This window comes from Chaetodon auriga, chromosome 3, assembly GCF_051107435.1.
Source record: "Chaetodon auriga isolate fChaAug3 chromosome 3, fChaAug3.hap1, whole genome shotgun sequence".
Classification (NCBI taxonomy): domain Eukaryota; kingdom Metazoa; phylum Chordata; class Actinopteri; order Chaetodontiformes; family Chaetodontidae; genus Chaetodon; species Chaetodon auriga.
The window spans coordinates 23,365,855-23,390,137 of NC_135076.1; the positions used below are offsets into that span (position 1 = coordinate 23,365,855).

The following is a 24,283-nucleotide window of genomic DNA, read 5'->3' on the forward strand; positions in this document are numbered from 1 at the left end:
ATTGTAAATTTTTTTTGTGGCATAAACACTAACCAGCAGTATAAACAGAACTCTGAGGTCCCTCGCCTTGTACAAACCTCTAATTCATATGATGTTATGCTCACATGGTGCATTTTCTGAAATACATTTGAGTCTATTCAAATGATCACACGCTCACATGGGAAGAGGGGATCGTGACGAAGGGCCCACAACCCATTATTACCCAGGGGGCTGCTGGTGAGTCAGTCAGACCCGCTCTGCGTTCACACTTCACAAGTTAAACATTTATTCTTTCACTGTATTTCATCAGACGTCACTGTGGAGTCCCCTCTGGTGTTCACAGTGAGCAGAGGAGGTTAATGTAGATGCAGCGTTCAGCACTTCAAAGCTGCGTTCAAGTAACATTTTAATCGATTTTGTCATTTTGAGTCAGTCACTCCGGAGATGACAAGGCCAGAATGAAACCACCCTGAATACTTTTTGCTGGAATGTAAACACAACAATGTTAAGATATTTTATTCTGGAAAAATAAGCACTTAGATTGATGTGGAACTTTTCTTTGATTGCTTATGTTTGGTGACGTGTTCTGAGCAACATTTTTGACAGCATACAGCTTAACTACAAACTATTTACTAATGTCAACGAGGAACTCAAACCACCTGAAAGTCCCTGATAGATTTTAGGGATCTCAGATACGTTTTGGACGTAAATTCTGAATGCTGTCTGACATTAATCCTGTAGTTTCGGAGGTATTTATTGGGCTGCGTGACCAACATATAAAGTTTAATTACATGTGTGCAACAGGTGCACGCGGAGGCGGAAGACACCGTGAAAAGGTTCAGGTCACATGTTGGAAACGCACGTGTGTCAGAATGAGCGGATTGTACCTGTGAACGAGGCGGTGGCTCGTGTCTGCGCGTCAGGACGCGTTTCATTTTAATTTCGAGTTAGTTTGGGTTTACAAGAAAGCTGTAGGACAGAGTTTCTTCAGTGCGATTTAACCTCAATTAATCTCCCCCAGAAATCTGTGAATAAGTCTGACTGCGCGCGCGTCCCTCCTCCTCCCCTTGAGGAAGCTGAACGCACGCGCGGAGCGGATGCCGCGAGTGCGCGAGCTGTCCGCGGTGAGCTGTCTGTCTCTCTGCCAGTGAGCCTGCGCGGCTCGATGTGCGACAGCGGGAGGAGGAAGACAGACAGACAGATACCGTGGCTGAAGGTCGGTCTGGATGGCACCGAGCTCCCGCTGAGCGCGAGCAGAAGAGCACCCAAGTGGCGAGTCGGGGGGTGGGTGGGGGGGCTGTACGTGAAACTCAAAGAAGTCGGCATGGACGGTAAAGGCACGCTGAAGATGTTCACCAGGAAGAAACGGGAACTGATCAAGACGCCATCCATCTCGAAGAAGAGCCGAGCAGGAAGCCCCGGGCCGCAGAGCAGCGCCCAGTCTGTGAGTGGAGCATCACTTCTGGTTTCTGTGTGCGTGTGTGGTGTCAGATGACCTTCAGCTGGAGGGGACAGGCTGCAGAAAGGGCTCCGGACAAGGGGGTGATTGTATGTATGTGTGAGTGTATGTATGTGTGTGTGCTGTCACCGGATATAAGTTTGGTGGTAGGTCAGGTTGTGTTTGAGCGCCTTGTGGCTGCTGGGTGACAAACTGTAGCCTGCTTGTCTGAAACTCCTTGAAAACAGTCATTATGATGCAGTGTGACAGACTGACTGCTCACTGACTCATCTGGCTCTTGTTTTTTTTTTTTTTTTTTTTTTTTTCAAACCAGGAAAGCAGTGGCAGGCTGCAGTGTGTGTGCGTGCGTGTGTGTGCGTGTCAGATCAGTTTCAAAAGTTGTCTTGGGTCTCGTTAGAATGGGGACAAAGCTGTAAGGGGGGGAAGGAGCATGCTGAAACGTGGAGGCAAAAGTAGCTACAACCCTTACTCCACCAGTGAGAGGGTAAAGAGAGGCAAGGACAGGCTGGACATCCTGCCCAACAAGCACAACGTATGGCTGAAGCAGGTATGTCGGAGTGTGAATGTCCTCCTGTGGCGACCGTCCACGGATGCTTTTCTGCTGCTGCTTGTGAAATACTTGAGAGTTGAGTGAGTGTGCCTCGTCAGGCCCCGAGATGCACCTTTTGTCTTTTCCTGCCTGTTTTGTAGGCAGACGAGAAAAGGTCGTTTCCACCTCTGTAAACTTCTCTGTTCTTATTCCAAACAGTCAGTGGCATTTCTCTGATTCTGCGCCCGCTCGCTTTGCCACACCCGTCAGCAGCCTGGAGTCAGGAAGTGTTGCACAACGCAACACAGGATCTTGTGAAAGTCTTCATATGCGTGTTTACCAACAACAGGGCTGCTGTGATCAAGGCCGCGAAGGCAGACAGGAGCCACGCCGGCGCCCTCCCGCCGTTCAAGCTGCGATCACGTGATCGTCCTGACCTCCTCTCTCCCCCTCTCCTCTCTCAGCTGTCCATCCTGCAGGAGCAGCCCCGGAAAGATGCAGGCGACTCCCTCTCCTCTTCACCCTTGTCTTCCTCCTCCTCTTCGACTCTCACCCCGTCCTCTGCCGGGCACCAGGACCCCTCGCTGTCCTGCCCGGGAACCCCCAGCCCCCAGCACGGCAAGCTGGCGGCGATGCAGGGGGTGGGCTGCCCGTCACCCGTGGCCACCCTGAAGAGGCCGACCGCGCTGAGCAGACACGCCAGCGCCGCAGGTGTGTCAAAACATGTGAACCTGCTCATCGCCTGTCAGATATGCTAAAACACACACAGGCACACCTTCAGTGCATACCCAAACACCTTAAAGAAATGTTTTTTAAAGCCTCGAGACAACTAAAGAACCAGTTCTGAAAAGGTGGCAGTCCGAAGACTCTCTTTCTGTTACTGATGAAGCTTGAGCCAGCTGCCGGTTAGCTTAGCTTAGCTTAAAGACTGGAAACAGGGGGAAACAGCTAGCCTGGCTCTGTCCGAAGGTAACAAAATCCACCGATCAGCACCTTTTAAAAACTCACAACTTCACATGTTATATCTGGTTTAATTTGTCCAGAAAGCAAAGTGTTAAACAGCAGTTTTAAAGGGTTTTCAATGTGTCACACTGTTTCTTGACTGGGAGCTCCAGGAAGAAACTGGTCCTGACTAAGAAACAGTCCAGCACATAAAAACCCATAAAAGTGCAGTTTGTTGAATTTTGTACTTTGACCCACATATGATAAAACAAGATGTCAAATGTTAATTATTGAGCTTTAGAGGATCTGCTGGGGAGGTTTTGTTACCTTTGGACAGACTGAGGCTTCCTGTTTCCAGTCCTTTTGCTAAGCTAAGCTAAAGCTGTAGCCTCGTACAGTATTTAACAGTTGGGGGTATCAATCTTGTCATCTAAATCTGCCCAAAAACTGAATAAATGTGTTTCCCAAAATGGCCAACTATTTAAGACATGAACAACAACTTTATTCTGTGCCTCTTCAGGATTCCCGCTCCAGTCGTGGGTGTTCACCAAAGGCCAGGGGAAAGGGGCTTTGACGCCCACTACTCCGTCCGAGGGTCCAGAGAGCACAGCCATTGAGGTGGAGGACATCCCGGCCCTGCTGAGGGACGTGGCGCGCTTCGCCGAGGCCGTGGAGAAGCTGAAGGATGTCGTGCTGGCTGAAGGTGAGCACGCTGACAGATTAATCCGAAAGTGAGGATGAGCTCTCCCCCCCTGTGTTGGGAGCTGCTGTACTTTTGCCAGTCGAAGTCGTGTTTGAGGACATGTGTCATGGGTGGAGTTGGGTTTGAACCTCTGGGAGTGGCACACAGCTAAAGATATGATTAATGCTTGTTTTCACCACAGTGGAGACAAAACACGGCTCCCTTTGCGTGTGTGGACGGGTATGATTTCCATCCTCCGCCTGGTATGACAGTATGTCATTGTGTCACTGCCGTGTGTTGTGTACATCTGTAACATGTCCGTTTGAACTGTTTGGCCTCTCCTCTTCCTCTTTGCGTCGCACGCTCCAGTCTATTTTGACTTCCACGAAGAGGGGACGAGGTGTCCACAAAGGGTTTTTGTCAGTCTTACATTAGTCCTGTTCAGAGACATGCGTGTTATATATATCTATATGTGTGTGTTGGGGGAGGGCGGAGCCACCCTGCACAAGCAAGCTAACAAGTAGCTGTGAGCGTCGTCTCTCCAAATGAAGGGCTGCGTTTCCGCTGCGCCCACAGTCGACCGCACTCTTGTCTCCAGCAGGAAGCCGGCTTCTTGTTTACTGCAGCCTCTCGCACACACTCTTCCCCTCCTGCACGACGCAGCGAGGCTTAAAATGGCAGAACACCTGCGCTCTCCTCACGGAGTCAACGCCGCCGCTTCAGAGCCGATTCCACCTGCTGAACAAACTGAATGTGACGCAGAAGAAGAGCAGGTGTTTTTGAAGCCGTTAAGGTGGAATCCTCCCGTTAGAAAAGGCTTTCTCAGAGTTCTGTTCAGATGGGACAGACGGAGCTTTGTAATCTGGCTCTCTTCCGCCACGTTCTCCACCCAGAGTGAGCTCTCTAAACAGGAAGCCATGATGGATAGCCCCTGACAGAGGGGCCTCGTCCACACTTCCTCCTCCCCTGATAGGCCGGCTGCACCGCCGTGACGGGACGCCTCCTCCTCTTAATCAGCAGCACAATCGGAGCTTTAGCCGCTTCTCCTCCCTGCTGCGCTCCAACGCACCACCTAATCTGGATCCCCTCATGGCTGTTTGGTCCCGCTAAACATCAAACCATCATGTTCTCATGAGCCACGCAGAGCAGATGTAGCACAGACACGCCAGCGCCGCAGGTGTGTCAAAAAATCTGAACCTGCTCGTCGCCTGTTAGGCTCAGATATGCTGAAACACACACAGGCACACCTTCAGTGCATATCCAAAACACCTTCATCCCAACTGAAATTTAACAGTTATTAACTTTATAAATTCACTTCAGTGTTAAAGAAAAGTTTGATTTTTAAAGCATCCTGACAACTAAAGAACCAGTTCTGAAAAGGTGGCAGTCCGAAGACTCTCTTTCTCTTAGTGAAGAAGCTTGAGCCAGCTGCCGGTTAGCTTAGCTTAGCTTAGCTTAAAGACTGGAAACAGGGGGAAACAGCTAGCCTGGCTCTGTCCGAAGGTAACAAAATCCACCAATCAGCATCTTTTAAAAACTCACCAACTTCACATGTTATATCTGGTTTAATTTGTCCAGAAAGCAAAGTGTTAAACAGCAGTTTTAAAGGTTTTTCAATGTGTCACACTGTTTCTTGACTGGGAGCTCCAGGAAGAAACTGGTCCTGACCAAGAAACAGTCCAGCACATAAAAACCCATAAAAGTGCAGCTTGTTGAGTTTTGTACTTTGATCCACATATAAACATAAAACATCCACATAAAACAAGATATCAAATGTTAATTGTTGAGCTTTAGAGGTTCTGCTGGGGAGGTTTTGTTACCTTTGGACAGACCGAGGCTTCCTGTTCCCCCCCCCGTTTAGAGATGGGCCGGCTGCACCGCCGTGACGGGACGCCTCCTCCTCTTAATCAGCAGCACAATCGGAGCTTTAGCCGCTTCTCCTCCCTGCTGCGCTCCAGCGCACCACCTAATCTGGATCCCCTCGTGGCTGTTAGGTCCCGCTAAACATCAAACCATCATGTTCTCATGAGCCACGCCGAGCAGATGTAGCACAGCACCAGAATTAGTGTCTGATCTTGCAAAACGATAGCAAAGACCACATCCTCTGTGGCACAGTGTTCAGGTCACTGTTCTCACTGTCTGCTGCTGCTGCGACACTCTGACACACATTTTCAGACAGCCTGCGACGGGACGGAGGGCCGGCTGGCCTCTGACCTCCTCGCTGAGCGAACTGCGTCCATTAGAAAAATGACACCCAGAGGTTGCAACATGAGACAGAAAAAGTGAACCAAAGCAGTCAGTGCATGTTGGAGGAAATGAGGCTGCAGATGTGTCACCAGTGACCTCAAAGCAGACGAGCCGACACTGTGAACCTTGACCCGACCTGCCTGACGCTCATTATCAGCCATTATCACCGTCCTCGCCGTCTGCGCTCAGACTGTCTGTCTCCGTCCGCTGTGTCGGAAAACACAGAGTGGCAGAAATTTTGGGCTCATTTGCTGTCTGGCAGTGATTTAGACGAGAAGATCGATGACAATCTCACATCTGTATGTTACAAGCAAAGCTAGAGCCACTTGCTCAGCTTAGCTTAGCTTAGCTTAGCATAAAGACTGCAAACAGAGGGAAACGGCTAGCTTGGCTCTGCCAAAACAAGCTGAAATGTCGTCAGCAGCCATTTAAAGTGCAAGTGTGTTGGATAAAACGTCCATAAGCAGTGTTGTGGTCTTTTTAGAGCCTGTTCATCTTTTACTGTGCTCCTCTCCCCTCGTCCAACCGCGTCTTCCCCTCTCATCCAGGCAAAGAGAGCCAGCGGCCTGTGGCTCACGAGTGTTTGGGGGAGGTCCTCCGGGTGCTGCGTCAGGTCATCAACACCTACCCTCTGCTCAACACCGTGGAGATCCTCACCGCTGCCGGCAAGCTCATCTCCAAGGTCAAAGGTCAGTCGGCCGTGCAGAGAAACCATCAGCGTTGATGACATATGATTTAAATCCGTAGATCGGCAGCGTGATCCTGAGCACACGCATGGTTGTGATTTTTCAGGTTTCCACTATGAGGCCTGTAACGAGGCGGATAAAATGGACTTTGAGAAGGCAATCGAAACCATCGCAGTGGCTTTTAGCAGCAAGTGAGTATCTGAGACACGTTCGCGATACGTCTGATCGTCAAACTGCGACCTTTTAATCCTGAAGGGACCCTTACTGCCGGTTTCTGGTGCAGTGATTGCAACAAAGACGACAAAGAGTTAGAGTGATATTTGTGTAGGCACCAGTAACGGTGGTAAAGCATTGTTACCTCTTTTTTTTTCTTTTTTTTTTTACAGAGAGAGGAATCAGGTAGTGTGCGTGTGTGCGTGTGTGCGTGTGTGCGTGTGTGTGTGTGCGTGTGCGTGTGTGTGTGTGAAGTAGTCTGCTGTTGGGAATTGGAGAGAGAAGTGCAGCGATGGTGACACATTTGCATGAGACAGAGCCGAAAACAGGAAGTGGTTATTTTTCTTCTATCGTATGACACAAAACCAAAAGCTGAAAACGCTGTTTACTACCTGTCTGGTGCATGAACAGACTGTTACAGATCGGGAGGTTTATAGACCACGAGAACATCCTCTTTGATTCGAGACGTTTAAGTGGGATTGAGACCGAACACATTCTGCAACGTTTCTTATTATAAAACTCTGAAAGCATCACGTCAGTTTTTTCCAAGATGTCTTCTACCTTTCGGATAATTTAAACCAAGACCTCGACGGTCAAAGTGAAGTTAGTCGGTTTGGTCTGTGAGCGAAGCACCGACAGTTTATCACATGCTCGTCTGTGTCATCTCGGGCTTCAGATATCTGTCAGAGCTTGAGGAGGAAGTGACTTGGCAGAGACAGTTGAGATCTGTATTTCCTCATTTTCTCCTCCACTCTTCCTCTGTTTGACTCCTTTTCTGTCATGAACAGAAAAACAATCAAGATGGAGCCACTTTTTTTTTCTTTAGTTTAGCCTGTATTTCAGTCAACTGAATGAATCAAAATGAGCGATGAGGATGAGGAATATGTTGAAAAATGATCAAACCTGGTCGACAAAGTAACTCAAACTGAGGTAACACTTTATATTACAGTACATACATTCACCTTTAACTAGCTGCTTATTAGCATGCAGATTAGTCACTTACTGGCTCTTTATTAGTCATTTTAAAGCACTAATGATTTGTTCTGATGACCATATTCTACAACTACTGGGCCATAAACTACCAGTTTTCCCTCAATAACCTCCTTATTACTGCTTATTGACAGTAAATAAGGAAGTTGTTGTCCATGAATTATGCTTTTAATAACTCTAACACCCAGAAGAAGGCATTAGTGTTTTATAACAACTAATAAAGAGCTAGCAATAAACAGTAATTAGGAGGTTATTTAGGGACAACTCTTAGTTAACAGTCCAGTAGTAGAATAAAATCAGAGCGAATAAAACATTAATGAAAGTGCTTTATAACGACCAGTCATGTGTGAATGTGTGAATCTTATTTCATTTATTTTATCACTTCCTGTTTCTTGTTCATTTGTACCTGTCGAGATGGCCTCCTTCCTCTTTTCCCTTCATTTTTCTAATCTGCGGTGTGTTTTTTCCGTCCGTCTCCTGCTGACTTAAAGGTGTTTGTTGTGTTTCTCCTCAGCGTGTCTGAGCTGCTGATGGGAGAGGTGGACAGCAGCACGCTGCTCTCCCTGCTGCCCACTGAGAAGAGCAGGGTGAGTGAACGTTCATTATCACGGAGCGGCAGATGTGTAAAATCTGTCATCACCACATAAAGTTCCCCTTGCAGCGTCGCACTGGATGAGGACAAAAGTCCCTCTGTTGATGACGAGCCTTGACGTGTGTGTGTGTCAGTACTGAATCATGTTTGTGCCGTGCAGTCGATGGAGAACCTGTACGCCGCGACGGGCCATGGAGCCGACGGAGGAGCGTTCAGGAGCGACCTGCACGACGTGGGTAAGCTGTTGCTCCTCCTGTGGCACTCCAGCGTTTGTGGCCTTGTTTCGGTCCCTCGCGGCTGCCATTTTTTTTAATACCTCTGCACTTCCTGACCTTCCGTTCACCCTCATTTTGTTCACGTTAGCGTACCTCGTGATCAGTTTACATTGGAAAGTCGTGTTCTGGTTCACCAGCGTGTTTCACAGCATGAGATACAGAGAGAGACCGTTTTTAAAATGACAGCAGTGACAAACATGCTTTTCATCAAGCTGAAGCACAGGATGTTGAGGATAATCGCTTCAGCTCTGGATGTTCACGCCTCGGCTGCAAACGTTTGCCTCTCAAACATCGTAATCGGCGCAAACAGTTTGTGTTGTCATGGCAGTGAGTCATGTTTGTTCCTGCGTAGTGACCTGTGTTTGTGTGCTGATGTGCAGGCAGAGTTGAGGAAGTGGATGTGATCCTCCAGCGCAGCGAGGGGGGGGTGGACTCCGCTCTGCTCTATGCCAAAACCATCTCCAAGTACATGAAGGACCTGATGAGCTACGTGGAGAAGAGAACATCACTGGGTCAGTGGTCCGTTAGTGGATTCATCAAATTGTCAGTCAACGGAAAGATAATTAATGAGTATTTCTGCTTCTTGTTGACATGTTAAAGCTAAATGAGGTGTGAACCGCTGAAGAAAAGAATCTCTCCTTCTATTTTACAGAGGCCGAGTTCTCAAAAGGCATCCAGAGATTATACCAGTCCTGCAAACACAGCATAACCCATGTAAACCTCCTTCATTTCACCTCTGCAGATCTCAGACACAGAATGTTAAAAACTGGGACGAACTTTTACAAACATGGCGCCTCATCCTTCTCTTTTCGTTCGCTCCCTCCAGCCCCACATGCCCCTCTTCTCCATCTACTCTCTGGCTCTGGAGCAGGACCAGGAGCAGAGTGCGGGGCTGCAGCAGGCCAGCACCACCCTGCACAACCAGACCTTCATCCAGGTAAACTTCACTGACGCTTTGCGCGACATGAGCCGCTGCTGCAACATGATTCTGTTAATATGCAGTGTTTTAACGCATTGTGTTTACCTGCGCATGTGTGTGTCTGTGCAGCCTCTGATGCAGCGTAAACAGGAGCATGAAAAGAGACGGAAGGAGATCAAGGAACACTGGTATCGAGCTAAAAGAAAACTGGTATGATCACCTTGCTTGCATAGCCAGCACACGCAGCCGTAAACCCTTTATCTGTCGGTAACTGTAACAGCTGCTTCGTCTTTATTAAGATCGATTGTGAGGTGAACCTGCGGAAAGCCAAGCAAGCCTTCATGGTCCGCTGCGAGGAGTACGACAAGGCCAAGACGGCAGCCTGTCGCGCTGAGGAGGAAGGAGGAGGATCCACAGCGAAGTCTGTGGAGAAGAAGAAACGATTAGAGGAAGAGGCGCGCAACAAGGTTCTTATCAATAACTTTGTTTTAGTGCCGCGTCTGTTGATTCACAGCTTTATCACTGACTGGCCACGTGGAGTTGAATTACGTCCATCTAGCTGGCGCCTTATCTATCTGTGGACTAATCTGACAGATTAAAAACAGAAACGAACAGAGGAAGAGAACTGAACATTAAACTCTGTGTGTGCGCGTGTGTATGTGTGTGTGTGTGTGTGTGTGTGTGTGTGTGTGCGCGCAGGCAGACGAGGCGGAGGCCACCTACCGGACGTGTATAGCAGACGCCACCGCTCAGCAGCTGGAGCTGGAGCACACAAAGGTCACAGTGCTGCGACAACTGCAGGACATCGTCAAACAGAGCGACCAGACCATCCGCTCGGTCAGAACTTCTCAACTCTCCTAGCGCTCGGCTTCAGTTTTTAGCGATGACAGAAGGTGACAAAGCTCTTTGCTGATCCTCTTTGGTGCAACTCTTCCTCCACCAGGCGACCATCTCGTACTACCAGCTCATGCACATGCAGACGGTAGCCTTGCCGGTCCACTACCAGACTCTGTGTGAGAGCAGTAAGCTGTACGACCCGGGCCAGCAGTACGCCGCCCACGTGCGAGACCTGCAGCTTCCAGAGCAGCCGAATGTTTACTACAATTTTGAGAGCTACTGTCCTTCCAGTTCATCGGCACAGTAAGAGCTTCGATCTCGGTTATCTAAGTTTTTAACTGCAACCTTAAAGAGTTCAACATTTTGAGAAATACACTTATTTGCTTTCTTGCTGAGGGTTACATGAGGAAATTGATATCTCTCTCACGTCTATGCACTAAATATGAAGCTACAGCCAGCAGCCGATTAGCTTATCTTAGTTTGAGATGGTGGCAAATCAGCCCCAGACTCCCTTAAGAAAATCATTGTTTTGTGAGTTGTTGAGGTAGAGGGACCTTTTATGCACTTGGTGGAACACTGTCTATGACAAATTCTTAATTTTCTATCTCTTCTTGTAAATTCGGCAAGTATAATAGATGAAAATTATTAATTTTTCTGTATAAACAATATTGTCTGTGTCCTGGTGTGTTGCAGTACTGGTGTGTAGGCTGCTCTGTGACCAGATAAATTCTGTCTTGTTAACAGCAGATCAGCTGCACAGACGAGTGCGACACACGCTGTCACACACACACATATATCCTTCAGTTCCCACCAGTATTATGCATCTTTTGCCACTTTCATGGCACAAAATAGAAGAATAATCAGTAATTAGAGGCGAGTCTCTTTAGTTTTTTTGGCTAAAAGCAAACATCTGCATCAGGGTCATGTTGTGTGCTTTAGAAGTGCTGGTTGGCAGATTTTCTTACCTTTGGACAGACTAGCCAAAATATTGAACTATTTCTTTTAATGGATTTCGATAAAAGTCCATAAATTGTTGTATAATTCCACACTGCTGCAGCCACGGCCACAGACCGAGGAATGACAGTTTCAACACAGAGCCGACGAGCCACACTGACAGTCCCGTCACCACTGTGGACACAGCAGCTGGAGACAGCAGAGACTCGGAGACTCAGCGCAAGAGTAAGTGATGCTCGCTGCCTCTGTAATGACTCAAGTAGCTTATGTCATGTTTTGATGGTTTCTAAGCAACCAATCTAAAATGACAACTAATAGAGCCATTGTGCCGTTTAAACGCATTATACTGACTGTTCCCATTTTTTTGTCCCTTTGTCATCCTCAGGGCAGGGCCACAAGTCATGGGGTTCGACAGTGAGCGATGACAGTGTTGTAGGAGAGGCAGCCCTAGAGTCTCCCAATGCCAGCACAAGTGAGTACCAACTGATACGAATAACTTCTTATCATTCGTGTAACAGATTCACAGAAACACACAGCCGAATATCTCATTTATGATTTATCATAAAAGAGACTTTAAGACGTTTGTAAATGTCTTTATATGTGATTGAGAACATGTTGAATCTATAAATCCCAGGTGACATCAGCAAGATTGCTCGGACGTCATCCACTGGGACAATGTCGTCCAATGAGGATGCAGATGAGAAAGACGGGAATGTGACCTCATTTGAAACTCAAAGTAAGATTAACAGTCTGTCCTCTCTTCTTTACAACAACATGGTGAGAATGGAAGCGTATTGTGTTCTGGAGTGTGTCTGATGTGGGTCTTTGTCTTCAGATATCAACGGCATGGATCCTGATGTGGTGGTGTCCACCAGACCTTTCCGTAACGTTGGCATGTCCAAAGCGGCCCTGACCCACCGGCTGAGGAAGCTGCGGACTCCCTCCAAGTGCCGCGAGTGTGACAGCTATGTTTACTTCCAGGGGGCCGAGTGTGAGGAGGTGAGTCCTTCGAGGCTCCTGTCCTGAGACGTCCTTCAGGATACGATTGTGAGGCTCTTGAAGCATCTCACTGCTGATTTGACCCGACTCCATGAAGTCAGCACCTTCTTCTGTGTCCTCACAGTGTTTCCTGGCGTGTCATAAACGCTGTCTGGAGACTCTGGCCATCCAGTGCGGCCATAAGAAGCTGCAGGGCCGTCTGCAGCTGTTCGGCAGGGAGTTCTCTCAGGTGGCCAGCTGTGCCAGCGACGGCATCCCTTTCATCATCACCAAGTGCATCTCTGAGATCGAGAGACGGGCGCTCAGGATGAAGGTGTGCTTTTATACCGTGTGTTAGATGTCTGGACCTTTCAGAAGTACAACGCTGTGTAAAAGCATAATGTGACAACTTGAGGATCCTTATTTTGGATAAGGGATGTTACTACATGAGCTCAGGAACACATTTGTTTTAAAGTTACTGGTAAACACAGCTCAATCGCAGATGTTTGTCTTTATGTACGTTTTACACATCGTCCCAACCCTTCCAGGATCTGGCTTGTACTTAAACCTGTCTGCTTCCTGCCTGCAGGGCATCTACAGGGTGAACGGGGTGAAGACTCGTGTGGAGAAGCTGTGTCAGGCCTTTGAGAACGGCAAGGAGCTGGTAGAGCTGTCGCAGTGTTCGCCACACGACATTAGCAACGTCCTCAAGCTTTACCTCAGACAGGTACACATGCAAAGAGTGAAACACAGTATGCTTCAGTGATTTGCTATGGAAGCAGCTAACAGGCATCTACACACCTGATAAAGCATTTTTAGTATAATCAAGAACTGAAGACTGCTGCATTATCATCAATGTATTTGTTGTTTTTTTTCCTAATATAACAGTTTAATAGTTAAACTAATAATAGATTATTTGCGTCTTCTAAAAATCCATCTTTTAATTATCAGGATAGTAAAATAAAGATTTTCTTTGCAGTGATGTCTAAGGTTTTGTGTCCACGCTTAACTCTGCCCCTCTAACACCTTTTCCTGTATTGGCTGCCCTCAGCTGCCAGAGCCCATCATGCTGTTCCGCCTCTACAACAGTCTGATGGGTTTGGCCAAGGAGAGTCTGCAGAGCGAAGCAGAGACACCGGAGAGAGAGGAGGCCGAGTCCAACAGTACCTCTGGGGTGAGCAAGGGTCCGGAGCTGGTGGACCTGGGGCCTGACACCGACCCGGAGGTCCTGGTCCTGGTGGACAAGCTGAAGGAGTTTCTGAAGGAGCTGCCGAAGGCGAACATCGCCACGCTGCGCTACATCATTCGCCACCTCCGGAGGTCAGTATTTAAAACAACAAGACCAAGCTCTGTAACTGTATGAGGATCAGTCATTTAATCTTCATCCTTCCGCTGTCCTCCTCCTGCCAGGATCGCAGAGCTAGAGGAAGACAACAAGATGAGTCCCAGTAACTTGGGTATTGTGTTCGGTCCCTCCCTGATGCGACCCCGTCCGACCGGAGCCACGATATCCTTGTCCTCTCTGGTCGATTACCCCCACCAAGCCCGCATCGTGGAGGCCCTCATAGTCTTCTATACATCCATCTTCCAGTCCAAAACCTCCCAGTCCCACAAAACCTGCCGCTCTTCTTCCACCCCCACACAGCAGGTAGGACTATGTATTGTATTGTATGCATGTATTTGGAACAAACAGTGGGTCCTAATATTTTATAATACAAATAGCAGCGTTATGAACTTCAGCATGTCAGACTCTGAAATGTGATGCTGAGCCTTGTTGAGGCTTTGTATTAAATTTACATACTGGGTTGCTATGTGAGGGCACCTTTTGATGCCTCACCAGAACAGATGGAAACACCATGTCCTGTGTATCGGTTAATGTGCTTAAAACTGATTCTGGCGTCAGCAATTTTTGTTTTTAGCTGTTTGATTTCTGATCAAAATTTAGGCTCACACAGCCACTAGCATTGCTATTGCTAACCTAGTTATAAAACCTCATTCCAAGGGTTGCTAAAATGTAGTAATGTCCTTTATACAATCATGTGTTCACAAAGTGGTGAACCTCACTCCATCCTCACTTGTGAACAACTGAGCCTTTCCAGGATGCCCCTTTCATACCCAATCATGATACTATCACCTGTTACCAATCAACCTGTTTACCTGTGGAATGATCCAAACAGGTGTTTTTGGAGCATTCCACTCCTGTCCCAACCTGTTTGAAACGTGCATCAAATTCAGAATAAGCAGATATTCACAAAGATCAATGAAGATGATGAGGTCACACCTTAAATATATTGTCTTTGTACTGTTTTCAATTGAATATATGTAAAAAGGGATTAGCGACTTTGTTTTGAATCGAGGATATGCAGATACTAATACTTAAAACCACTAATTTAGTCTGAGAGTGAGTGTTTGCAAGTTAAAAGATGTTTTAAATACAAATATTTTTGCTTTTTCTCATTTGGCAAAAGCGTGTTTTACTCGAAGGATTGAAAGGTTGACTGACTCAGAGAAGCTGTCAATATTTTAATAACTGAACACAACCTGGTGTAACCTTCCTGGAAAGGAAAGAAACGAAAAACAGAAGCACTCAAATGTCAGCACATCCATTTCCTCATCCAGAGTTACAACCTACGCTCTCGGTTCATTTGAATGCAGCTCTTTCCTCCTGATTTGAATGTTATGATACGTTTTTCATAACAAGCCTCAAAACCCAAGAACACTTCCACCTTTTTCTTTGACATCTCCTCATTTCCTCCCCCTCCTGGTGCAGGGTAGTATTGCAGATGACAAGGTGGAGAGCTCCAATGATGGAGAAGTGGATGGAGGCAGAGAGGAGCAGAATAAACCGGAGTCTGACAAGATGGAGGAGGGATGTGGTAAGTTTTTATCATGCCCAGGTGGCCTAATACTGTCGAAAATGTAAATAAAAGTGAAAAGAGGTTTGTTCACATTCATGCAGCTCCCATTGAGTTCATGGTGTTTTTAAATGCGGCGTATGCACATTTATCACTTCTAATAAAAAAAAGTAATATCTCTAAAATTTGGCCTTAATGTTTAACTACAGTTAGTTTTGTCCCACTCTGTAACCCCCGGCCTCTTAATCTCCATTCAGAAAGCTCTTTAGGCTCACTGGGGTCAAGCGAGCAGCTCCCAGACTCCGACTCGGAGCTGGACGAGAACTCCCGCAGGCTGGTGAAGCAGGAGAGCCAGGTGAGCACGGAGGACGACCAGCTGAGCTACAGAGACAGTCTGGACCTGTCCAGCCCGTCCGAGACCCCCGCCGACCCGCAACAAGAGGCAGATCCGGACCCCGATAACTCAGCGGAGACAGAGCCGCCCGCGCTGCCAGACAGTGGGCCCCCAGACGACGATACGGGGGCAGAGCAGGACCTGAGCGCATCTCTGGCCGAGCTTAACGTGAACCAGTCCAACAACAACCACCCCTGCTCCCCCGTATTAAACCTGTCAGGGCATCCACTGGTCCGTCTGTGTGGAAAGAAATTACCCCTGACCCGAACCCGGAACAGCGAGCCGGAGTTTGTCTGATATTATCTGTGTGTGGAGTCAGTTTGAGATGAGACAGGAAGTCTTTTATAGCCTAAAGTCCAGCGAAGCCTGAAACTCAGAGGGTTACTGTGCTGTGTACAAGATCAAATATAATCTGTGCAGCTGCAATGATCTGTCCTCTGCATGCTTGCTGCCATCTGATGCGATTACTTCACTCATTTCAGAGGTCTTGACTTGATCTTGAATGATTCAAAATGTATTTTTGTGCCAGTTTGTATTTTAAGGTGTTTTTACTTGTTGCTGTTAAAAGCTTAAATGGGGTAGCTAGCTCCATCAGTGGGGAGCAATGTGCGAAGTTTCCATGCAGATTCTCTTTAAAGTGCTGCTGGTTTTATTTCAGCACTAAAATTAAAAAAAAAAAAAAAAAAAAAAAGTAAATTAGCAGTTTCTTATACATGTTTCCTGTATTGCCTCTTTATGGATGTTTGGTCTATTTTAATAAACTTTTTATTTTAAATGAATTTTGTCTTGTTAATCGTCTATTCTGTGTATTTTACAGGTCAAAGAAAAGACAAAAGGGGAACAGTCACCTTAAAATGAGCATGAACAAAAAAATGACTAGTGCCAACCACTGATGATGATTAGGATGTATTCACTTCCCTGGTACTGGGGAGGGAACTAGAGGAACAGTTTGCTAAGGTGGGTGGGGTAATTATGACATGTGAGGCACAGTAACCAGGTCACTTCTATAAGCTTCAGTCTGCAGTGGCTACAGCATGGCTTTCAAGAGGAAGAAGAAGGTAAGCATCTAAAACCACTACAGCACAACACAGATGCAGTTAGACGCTGAGGTGTGTGCTGCTTTCAGTGTAATAGTTTTTGAATTGTACATAAAGTTTCTGTGAGCTAAATCAGCCTGACAACGTGATTACATTTTGAATTGTTTATTTTACAGAATTGGTAATTACAAGAAAAACAATTTAAACAAGTCAAAAACAAGTAGAATCCATGGATGAGTGATGAAAGATGTGACCTCTTCGGTTTCCTTCAATGGTGCTCCTAAATGTTGATCCAGAAGAACATCTTGAGTAAAGTAAATCATAGGATCGCCTCAGCTTCAACCAAGACAGAGGTCTTTATCAGCTAAAGTAACTGTACCAAGTGTGCAAAAACGCTTAAAAGTGACCGTGTGCAGAATTATCTATGAGCTGAGTATGTCCATTAGACACTGACCTGTCTGTCACTGCACCAGTCTGTATGTGATGTACCTCCCAGCTGTCTCACTAGGTCTGATGATCTTTACAACCTGGAAATTCGAGGAAAGAAAAAAAAAAAAAGCACATTTTGAGGCTGGACTCCGGTGCAGAGCCACACTGCTGACTGTCCTGCCTCACTGCCAGATATTTACATGAAGTGCTGCAAGGACTTTTTGATCACAATGTTGCTTGTGTTTGAATATGAATACTGGTAAATTCATAGGAAAGCTGCTATCACACATTACATGGAAATAATAACTTCTGTGTCTGTTAGGCCTTTTTTTTTTTTTTCAACATGTGTCTTATCCAGCAGTTCTGGCCACCATTCCTAACAGTAGTGGTAACACTGTGTTTACCAAGTTAATGCCAACGAGGCAAAAAGCATAATTTGACCTATACTGTAACGACCAGAATTATCATTTAAATTTCTTTAAGACATCATGTCTTCTAACAAGCAGTGGGTCCACAAAGCCGTTTGAGTGATCACACGCCTTTATGGAAAAGCTGTTTATTAAACCAAAGATCAAATACAAGGCATCACGCAGCCATTTAACGTGATCACGCCTCACCTGTCCTCTTTTCAAGCCGAAGTAGCGAGCCACGGGGTCCCCAGCCTGGATCCTCGGCAGCTGACTTTCCTTTAATTTACTGGGGTGAAAATGTTAAGGAACACATCTTTCCATCAGAATCAGTTTTACAGCCAAGTAGGTTATGATTTACTTTGCAATAAAACTGCTTCTCACGAACTGAGTCTCATAAAGACATTGAATACAGCCTGACGGTTGCCTTTAGCTGAATCACAGTAAGTAATCTGAAGATGACAAAGTGCATTTTCTGCATTCTTAAATTCAATTACTCTCAGCAGTGCCGAGTGTGTAAGGATACTATCTTGCCAGAAGTTCAGTCACTTCTTCTTTTGTCATAACAATGTGCTCTGGAACAAGCTGAAAGACAAAGATGTAATTCCATACTGAGACATAGTCCAGAGGACAGTTTAAAATATAGGGTCAAAGACATCTAAACACTGTGTACCTCGTGCTCTGTGATGTTAATAAGCAGCTCCTGTTGTAGAAACTGCTCCAATATGTACTTGGGCGCCATGTCAACTAGAGACTGTAAGGAGACATTTCCAATAACATTTTCTTTTTACAAGAAAGCAGGATCCAAAACAGAAAGAAAGTGAAAATGACAAAAGAATTACAATAGGTAAATATATAAACTATTTCTACAACATAGTTGTTTACCTGTTTGGCTGACGGCGTCATGCCCATCTGAACAACGATGATGGCTCGTGTGATGTTCTCCTCCTGCATCCTCTGACAGTACATCTTAATCGTCTTGATTCCCACCTTGGGCTCCTCTGAAGAGTAAACAAAAACATGATTTATGTTATATATCAGCCATAAACTCAAAGCTCAGCACCTTTACTCATTATTATTATCCCATACTCATCCTTAGTTCATCTAGTTGCAGAGTTTTACACTGTGAGATATATATGCAGGGTTGTGCAGAGTCTAACAGCTACATATCCTGATAAAATAATCGTACAGTTTTGCAATATGGCGGCAGCTGAGATGCAACTCACAGGCCAGATGACATGAGAAAATGAAGCTGTATTCATCAAACAAAACCAAAATTCTAGCCACCTAGTATCTAATATTCTGTATTAACCTACCAGGAAAGAAAACAAACATCTGGTCTGTGGGGTCATCATTGTGCGCCACCAGCACGGTGAGGTCTGTCCTTCTTGGGCGACCCTCGCTGGGTTTGTCTCCAAACTGACTCTTGAACTCATCCAGCGTCTGGTCCAACTCGTCCTGTGTCACCAGGTAGCCTCTGTCATGGCACAGCTGGGGGTGTACAGGTGAGAGTCAGTGAGTGTATGAAGCACAACGAGCAGACAGAGCAGGCAGCTTTTCATTCTCAGCCTGTAACACACTTCTTACCACAATTAGAAGGCGATATAGAGGTGTTCATGATTTACTTGTAAGGCTGATGCTCGGTCACTGTCAAGGATTTTAATTTCCTAGTCCTGGGGAACGGCATTTACATTATTCGCAAACTGAGACGACTGTTTCCTGAAAGGCAGTCAAATATTCACGGAAGCACTTAGCTTCTCGGGGCCAGCTGTTACTAAATGACAGTAACAAAACTAAGAGCCAGAAACAAATAACTTGTCTGTAAATAGCCCACCTGCACTGACGACAAATTCAACAAACTCGCCAATCCGCCAACATCACAGAGCGAACCGCTTTTTTAGCTAGGCTACATGCTAAGCTAGCAAGCTAAAAGAAATATGAAAATGTAACGCACCTGCATGATGGTTTTGCGAATCTTCCATAGTCTGTATGTTTCCTCCTCATCATCCATATCTCCTCAGCTGTGCCACTCGCTATAGATATTATCAAAATCTAGATTTTTATTGATTAAAATAAACGTTTTAACTTTCGCTCCTGTCGCAACGCGACGCACGCTCTCATCTAACCGACGCAGACTGATGACGTAGCAGTGATTAACGGCGTAGTTCCGGTCGTTTGGCACCGCCTCTCTGCTCTCCTCACCGTTTCACAACAAACTGCAGGGCGGAGTCAGCTTTTAACCATTGATCTGCAGAAATGTGGCCTTTTCTGGAACGAAAATGAGGCCGTTTTATGTTTTTTTGATATTTGGGGCGGTGGTGAGCGGCGGAGCGCTACTGGCGATGGTACTGTACTTTGTTTTGGCCGCGACGGTAACGTAAACCTCTACGGTCCTACTCTCATGATGTGTGGTGTGCGGGTACTCCTGTGATTTTTTTATTTTTTTATTTTTAATTTTTTAATTTGCGTTATCAGTGATGTCTGTAACAGCTGTCTGTCTGTGCATTCATGAAATCTTGCACATTGGTTTGAATGAATGCTGTTAAAAGCTCTTTGGTTACCGTCTGTGGTGGAAAATGCTGCATTGTTCCACGTGGTTTTGCATAACACATCCGCCAAAACTGCGGGTTTTCTTACAGCCTTTCTTGCCTGTCAGTCGATGAAAAACACTACGCAGGCAGTGCACTTCAGTCTGTACCTGCTAATACTTGAGGGCGTTGGAGTGTGGTAATTAGTCCAAAGTTTGTGGCACCGGATGTTTCTGCAGCTGCACTGCCCCGTCTGGAATCAGCTGATAGACTTATCATCGTGGTGCATCAGGCTCAGTCATGCGAAGGTTTTATAATACATGGTCATAAAAGAAACTGCGTTACAGCTGAAATTTATGATATCAGTAATACAAATTAATATCTGCCATCCAGCATCCGACTGCATCTCTTACAAACTGTCAGTGGTATGAAAAGTATTATTGAAGTCAGTAGAAGTAACAATACCACACTATAGAAGTACTCCATAGCAAAATAGTCTTGCATAAGCCATCATAATTGTACTTAGTTGAAAGTAATGAAATATTAGCATCAAAATACATAAAAATAAAAGTACTCATTAGGTTTTGAGCTTTGGAGCTTTGGATACCGAATAATTCAGTCAGTAATAATGTATCACGTTGATATGTAGATAAATATTGATCATCAAAGTGACTAGGAACTCTGTCTGAAAAGTAAATACAATAGAGGACAAATATAAAGTACTCTAAAAATGGAAGTACTGGAGTGCAATACAAGTTATTTAAAGTTGTACATAAGTACAGTACAAAGTAAATGTGCTCAGATAGTTTCCACTATTCTCAGCTATTATACCAAAAATGCAGTTATTACATGAACATGAAGTTTGTATTACCCATTGAAATCCTTTCCTCAGTTGATAGTAAATCTAAGATATCTATCACTGCCCCTCTTAAAACGTACTTCATTTGTCATTTTCATCCATTTTTATCTACTTTATTGTATATATTGAATCATGTCACAGAATATCTGTATATATTTTATGAAATAGGTCCTAATTTTTCTGTATTATATCATTAGACTTGCCAGAAAATTTGGAAATAATCTTTTAAGAATCAGATCAGTGTATTTCCTGTTCACTGTTTGTTGTGTAATGCTTCGCCTGGTGGTTCTACTGGTTTTACCAGATTGTGATGTGGCAATCAGTGAAGGAGACGCACATGGGCAGGTACAGGGGGCTGATTATTATTGTTAGATTATTATTCTCTAATTACTTGAAACACAGACTCTCTTGTTTTCCCAGATTATGATGGTTTGGCAGAGTGTGTTTTGTTTTGTGTTTTGTGACTTTTCTGTGCTGCAGATCATGCTGATTCACTGTCGTAGCTTTTGTTTTTCATTCCAATATTAAGCTCATTACGTGAAGAGTTCATGCATTTCTTCACACTGTTGCCCTTTGCCTCGGCCACATGAAGCTTAATCCCCTGTGGCCCAAATCTTTGCTTTTATAAAGAGTCAACCTTCCCTCATGAGTTTGTGGTAGTGTTGCGGACTGTGGACCAGAGAACACGTGCATTTCTGATGTGGATATTAGTCAGCAGCAGAGAGGGACCTATCGAGGAGTCATAGCCTATCACTTCTGTTAATGATCACCCGCTGTCTGTACATGAGGACAGTGGGACGTGTGCTCTGTCAGTAAGTGGGACTGTGGTCTGACAGTGAGGGTGTAGCTGAAGCCACTCGGGGTTTGCAGATTTGATCGCTTTCTGCCTTCAGAGGACCTTACTGAAGGGCAGTCATGCGCCTGATAGGGTCCACTGTCCTTTTCTCTGTGCTGCTGCAGGCCATGGTAAGAAAAAATGAGACCAGGATTGAAACACTGTTGAACTGATTTGATCGTAGGTAACAGGAAAAGTGATGTGTTTTTTGTTTTATTGTCATTTGTTTTATGTTTGGTGTAATTAGTATGTGTGTTTTTTTATTATTTGCACACATTAGAGATCACGGTGTATCGGTTTGCTGTTTGTGCCGTTGTCTAATATTCACGAAGCAGGATAAAAGTGCATTTTGAAAGTAAGCTCCCGTCACTCAGGTCATTTTATTTACTCTTCTCTCTTCCTAACAGTCGTCTCCGACAGAGGACTGGCAGACGGCCACGTCTATTTATAACTTCTCAGCCATAGATATTGATGGCAATGTGGTTTCCTTAGAAAAATACAGGTAACTCTATCTACGATGTATTTTCTGCCCAAATCTGATGCAGGATCCCATCACAAGCCTGCTGTAGCATCATTACATTATATACGTGTGTCTTTGTTTTTTCAGGGGGGATGTTGTCATCATCACCAACGTTGCCTCTAAATGAGGTAAAACCCCAGTAAACTACTCTCAGTTTGCACAAATGCACGCCAAGTACGTTGAGAGAGGTTTACGCATCCTCGCCTTCCCTTCTAACCAGTTTGGGAACCAGGTACGTTACGTATGAGTGTTTTATCAAAGCAGCACGTTTGAACAGGTCCTGGATTGTGATCTGGATCACATCAGTGTTTGATTGATCCAAACAGGTCTCTTTTTTTTTGTTTTTTTTAAGCAACTTTCCCAGTCCCCAGTTGCTCTTTAGTTGTTTGAAACATGTCGCTGCATCAAATTCAGAATAAGCAGATATTTACAAAAATCAATGAATCAGAGGGGTAACACATTAAATATATTGTCTTTGTACTGGTTTCAATTGCGTCTTTGTCAAAAAAGCAAATGATCACCTTCTGATTTATTTATGTCCCAACTGTTTTGGAGTTGTAGTTCTTTTATTTTTAAGCACCTTGTGTGCTGATCACTCATGTCTCTCAACTTGTTTTACTTTGAAGGAGCCCGGCACTGAAGCGCAGATCAAGCGGTTTGCCGAATCCTACAACGCTCAGTTTGACATGTTCAGTAAGATCGACGTGAACGGGGCCAGCGCTCATCCTCTGTGGAAGTGGCTGAAGGAGCAGCCCAACGGGAAAGGCTTTCTGGGAAAGTAAGTGGCTAAGTCCAACAGGCATATTGCTGTGATGACGTGTATTGACTGAATCTAAATCAGCTGTTGACCATCATCGTGTTTGCTCTGTGATTATTTTCTGACGTATGTTTTGTTCACATTCCTGCAGTAGCATCAAGTGGAATTTCACCAAGGTAAATATTTTTATCATATTCATTGTATATATAGAATCACCAGAGTTGATGAAACTGATGATTCATCATCATCTCTTGTATTATAGTGGATCAAAGCTCAGCAGGAGCCTTCTCACTGTTTACTCTCATATCACAGAACAGCACCATATTTGAGGGTATAGAAAGAGAATTTGAAGAATGCTTTTCAAAAAGTCTTTTATTCTAAAAGTAAAACAGAAAATCAGATTCATGTTAAAAGTAATTCTGTTTCCTCTCTCTCTCTCTAGTTTTTGATCAACAGAGAGGGTCAGGTGGTGAAGAGATATGGACCCCTGGATGATCCAAGTGTATGTACAAACACCTTACTTTACCACAGATACTTAAGTGTGTAGCTTGGCTGTAGCACACCTTGTAAAACATATGAACAGCCCGTAATTCACAGAAATAGTGCAATGTTACCATCGCTGTAACTGCCCGTACTGTCTGTATGATGTCCACTGATGTCAGCTTCTACTCTCGCTTTCTTCCCAGGTGGTGGAGAAAGATCTTCCTCAGTACTTGTAAACTCCTAATGGATGATTGATGCCTCACTTACTGATACTCTGTCCACTTTATTTCCATCACCCTTTCATCTCCTTGCTCTGCCTCTCCAAGCACCAGTGGATATAGCTTGGGTCCACCCCAGACCAGTGACGGTCTGCTCATAAACCCGCATGGCGGACAGAGCAGACCTGATGTAAAATGGCGTGCAAACCTCCTGGGCGTACCGAGCTGACATTCATCTGGTTGTCTGGAGAGAAGGAGGAAGGATCCTTAAATAAAACCTTATAAGTAGATGAACATGTGGCATTGTTTTCATACTAAAATGCACTAAGATGTTCTAATGATACTCCTGTCTGTGATGTTTATTGTCTGACAATAAAACTTTTTTCAAGTCATGTTAAATTTCATTGGTGTTGCTTGTAGAATGTCCTGAGCTATCGATGTGCGCAGCAATTAATCATTTTATATAATGGAAAGTGTGTGTGTCTGTGTGTGAGAGAGAGAGAGAGAGAACCATTCATGAGTGAACACTAGTGCTTAAAATGAAACTCTGTGGTTTGTTCTTCTGGGTAGAAGAATGTAAATGTCACAGACTTACTGTTTGGACACTGGATTCACGGTACATTAATTCAATATTTAGCTGACAGGCACAGTTATGATTCAGAGATACCATATTTGTGCA

General features: G+C 45.1%; 3 protein-coding genes across 7 annotated transcripts; 2 read left to right on the forward strand and 1 right to left on the reverse strand.

Annotated features, from left to right (window-relative positions):
• Positions 1–1,135: 1,135 nt before the first annotated feature.
• On the forward strand, positions 1,136–16,310 carry arhgap45b (Rho GTPase activating protein 45b). Of its 2 annotated transcripts, none has more exons than XM_076726230.1 (24): positions 1,136–1,423; positions 2,432–2,678; positions 3,430–3,612; positions 6,387–6,527; positions 6,631–6,715; positions 8,242–8,314; positions 8,480–8,555; positions 8,975–9,106; positions 9,247–9,308; positions 9,421–9,531; positions 9,643–9,723; positions 9,813–9,980; positions 10,213–10,350; positions 10,457–10,653; positions 11,408–11,529; positions 11,690–11,776; positions 11,939–12,040; positions 12,140–12,303; positions 12,428–12,616; positions 12,872–13,009; positions 13,334–13,602; positions 13,693–13,930; positions 15,053–15,158; positions 15,395–16,310. In XM_076726230.1, exons 1-24 carry the CDS (start codon positions 1,145–1,147, stop codon positions 15,826–15,828), a joined length of 3,822 nt encoding a protein of 1,273 aa, XP_076582345.1. In that variant the 5' UTR covers positions 1,136–1,144; the 3' UTR covers positions 15,829–16,310. The 2 variants fall into 2 exon arrangements, with proteins under 2 accessions (XP_076582345.1, XP_076582346.1); XM_076726231.1 differs by lacking the exon at positions 1,136–1,423 and adding an exon at positions 1,739–1,985.
• Positions 16,311–16,717: 407 nt separating this feature from the next.
• On the reverse strand, positions 16,718–19,544 carry polr2eb (RNA polymerase II, I and III subunit E, b). 2 transcript variants are annotated; one of them, XM_076726232.1, is made up of 8 exons: positions 19,359–19,544; positions 18,721–18,895; positions 18,290–18,405; positions 18,078–18,158; positions 17,931–17,989; positions 17,615–17,693; positions 17,023–17,095; positions 16,718–16,848 (listed from the first exon to the last, which is right to left on the reverse strand). In XM_076726232.1, the coding sequence occupies exons 1-7, from the start codon at positions 19,413–19,415 to the stop codon at positions 17,030–17,032; spliced, it is 633 nt and encodes a 210-aa protein (XP_076582347.1). In that variant the 5' UTR covers positions 19,416–19,544; the 3' UTR covers positions 16,718–16,848; positions 17,023–17,029. The 2 variants fall into 2 exon arrangements, with proteins under 2 accessions (XP_076582347.1, XP_076582348.1); XM_076726233.1 differs by having other exon boundaries at positions 16,718–16,872.
• Positions 19,545–19,605: 61 nt separating this feature from the next.
• Positions 19,606–23,996, forward strand: gpx4a (glutathione peroxidase 4a). Of its 3 annotated transcripts, none has more exons than XM_076726234.1 (7): positions 19,606–19,749; positions 22,034–22,128; positions 22,234–22,378; positions 22,773–22,924; positions 23,055–23,079; positions 23,346–23,405; positions 23,590–23,996. In XM_076726234.1, the coding sequence occupies exons 1-7, from the start codon at positions 19,684–19,686 to the stop codon at positions 23,620–23,622; spliced, it is 576 nt and encodes a 191-aa protein (XP_076582349.1). In that variant the 5' UTR covers positions 19,606–19,683; the 3' UTR covers positions 23,623–23,996. The 3 variants fall into 3 exon arrangements, with proteins under 3 accessions (XP_076582349.1, XP_076582351.1, XP_076582350.1); XM_076726236.1 differs by having other exon boundaries at positions 19,618–19,776; XM_076726235.1 differs by lacking the exon at positions 19,606–19,749 and adding an exon at positions 21,445–21,757.
• The last annotated feature ends 287 nt before the right edge of the window (positions 23,997–24,283 follow it).

Bases quoted from the DNA above. Each gene is read 5' to 3' on its own strand.
- arhgap45b (XM_076726230.1), top strand. From the start codon at position 1,145: ATGTGCGACAGCGGGAGGAGGAAGACAGACAGACAGATACCGTGGCTG. The intron at 2,679-3,429 runs GTGTGTCAAAAC...GTGCCTCTTCAG, and splicing joins CAGACACGCCAGCGCCGCAG to GATTCCCGCTCCAGTCGTGG. The intron at 9,309-9,420 runs GTAAACCTCCTT...CGCTCCCTCCAG, and splicing joins GCAAACACAGCATAACCCAT to CCCCACATGCCCCTCTTCTC.
- polr2eb (XM_076726232.1), bottom strand. From the start codon at position 19,415: ATGGATGATGAGGAGGAAACATACAGACTATGGAAGATTCGCAAAACC. The intron at 18,406-18,720 runs GTAGGTTAATAC...TTTACTCTTCAG, and splicing joins GATGTTTGTTTTCTTTCCTG to AGGAGCCCAAGGTGGGAATC. The intron at 18,159-18,289 runs GTAAACAACTAT...GTCTCCTTACAG, and splicing joins TGACGCCGTCAGCCAAACAG to TCTCTAGTTGACATGGCGCC.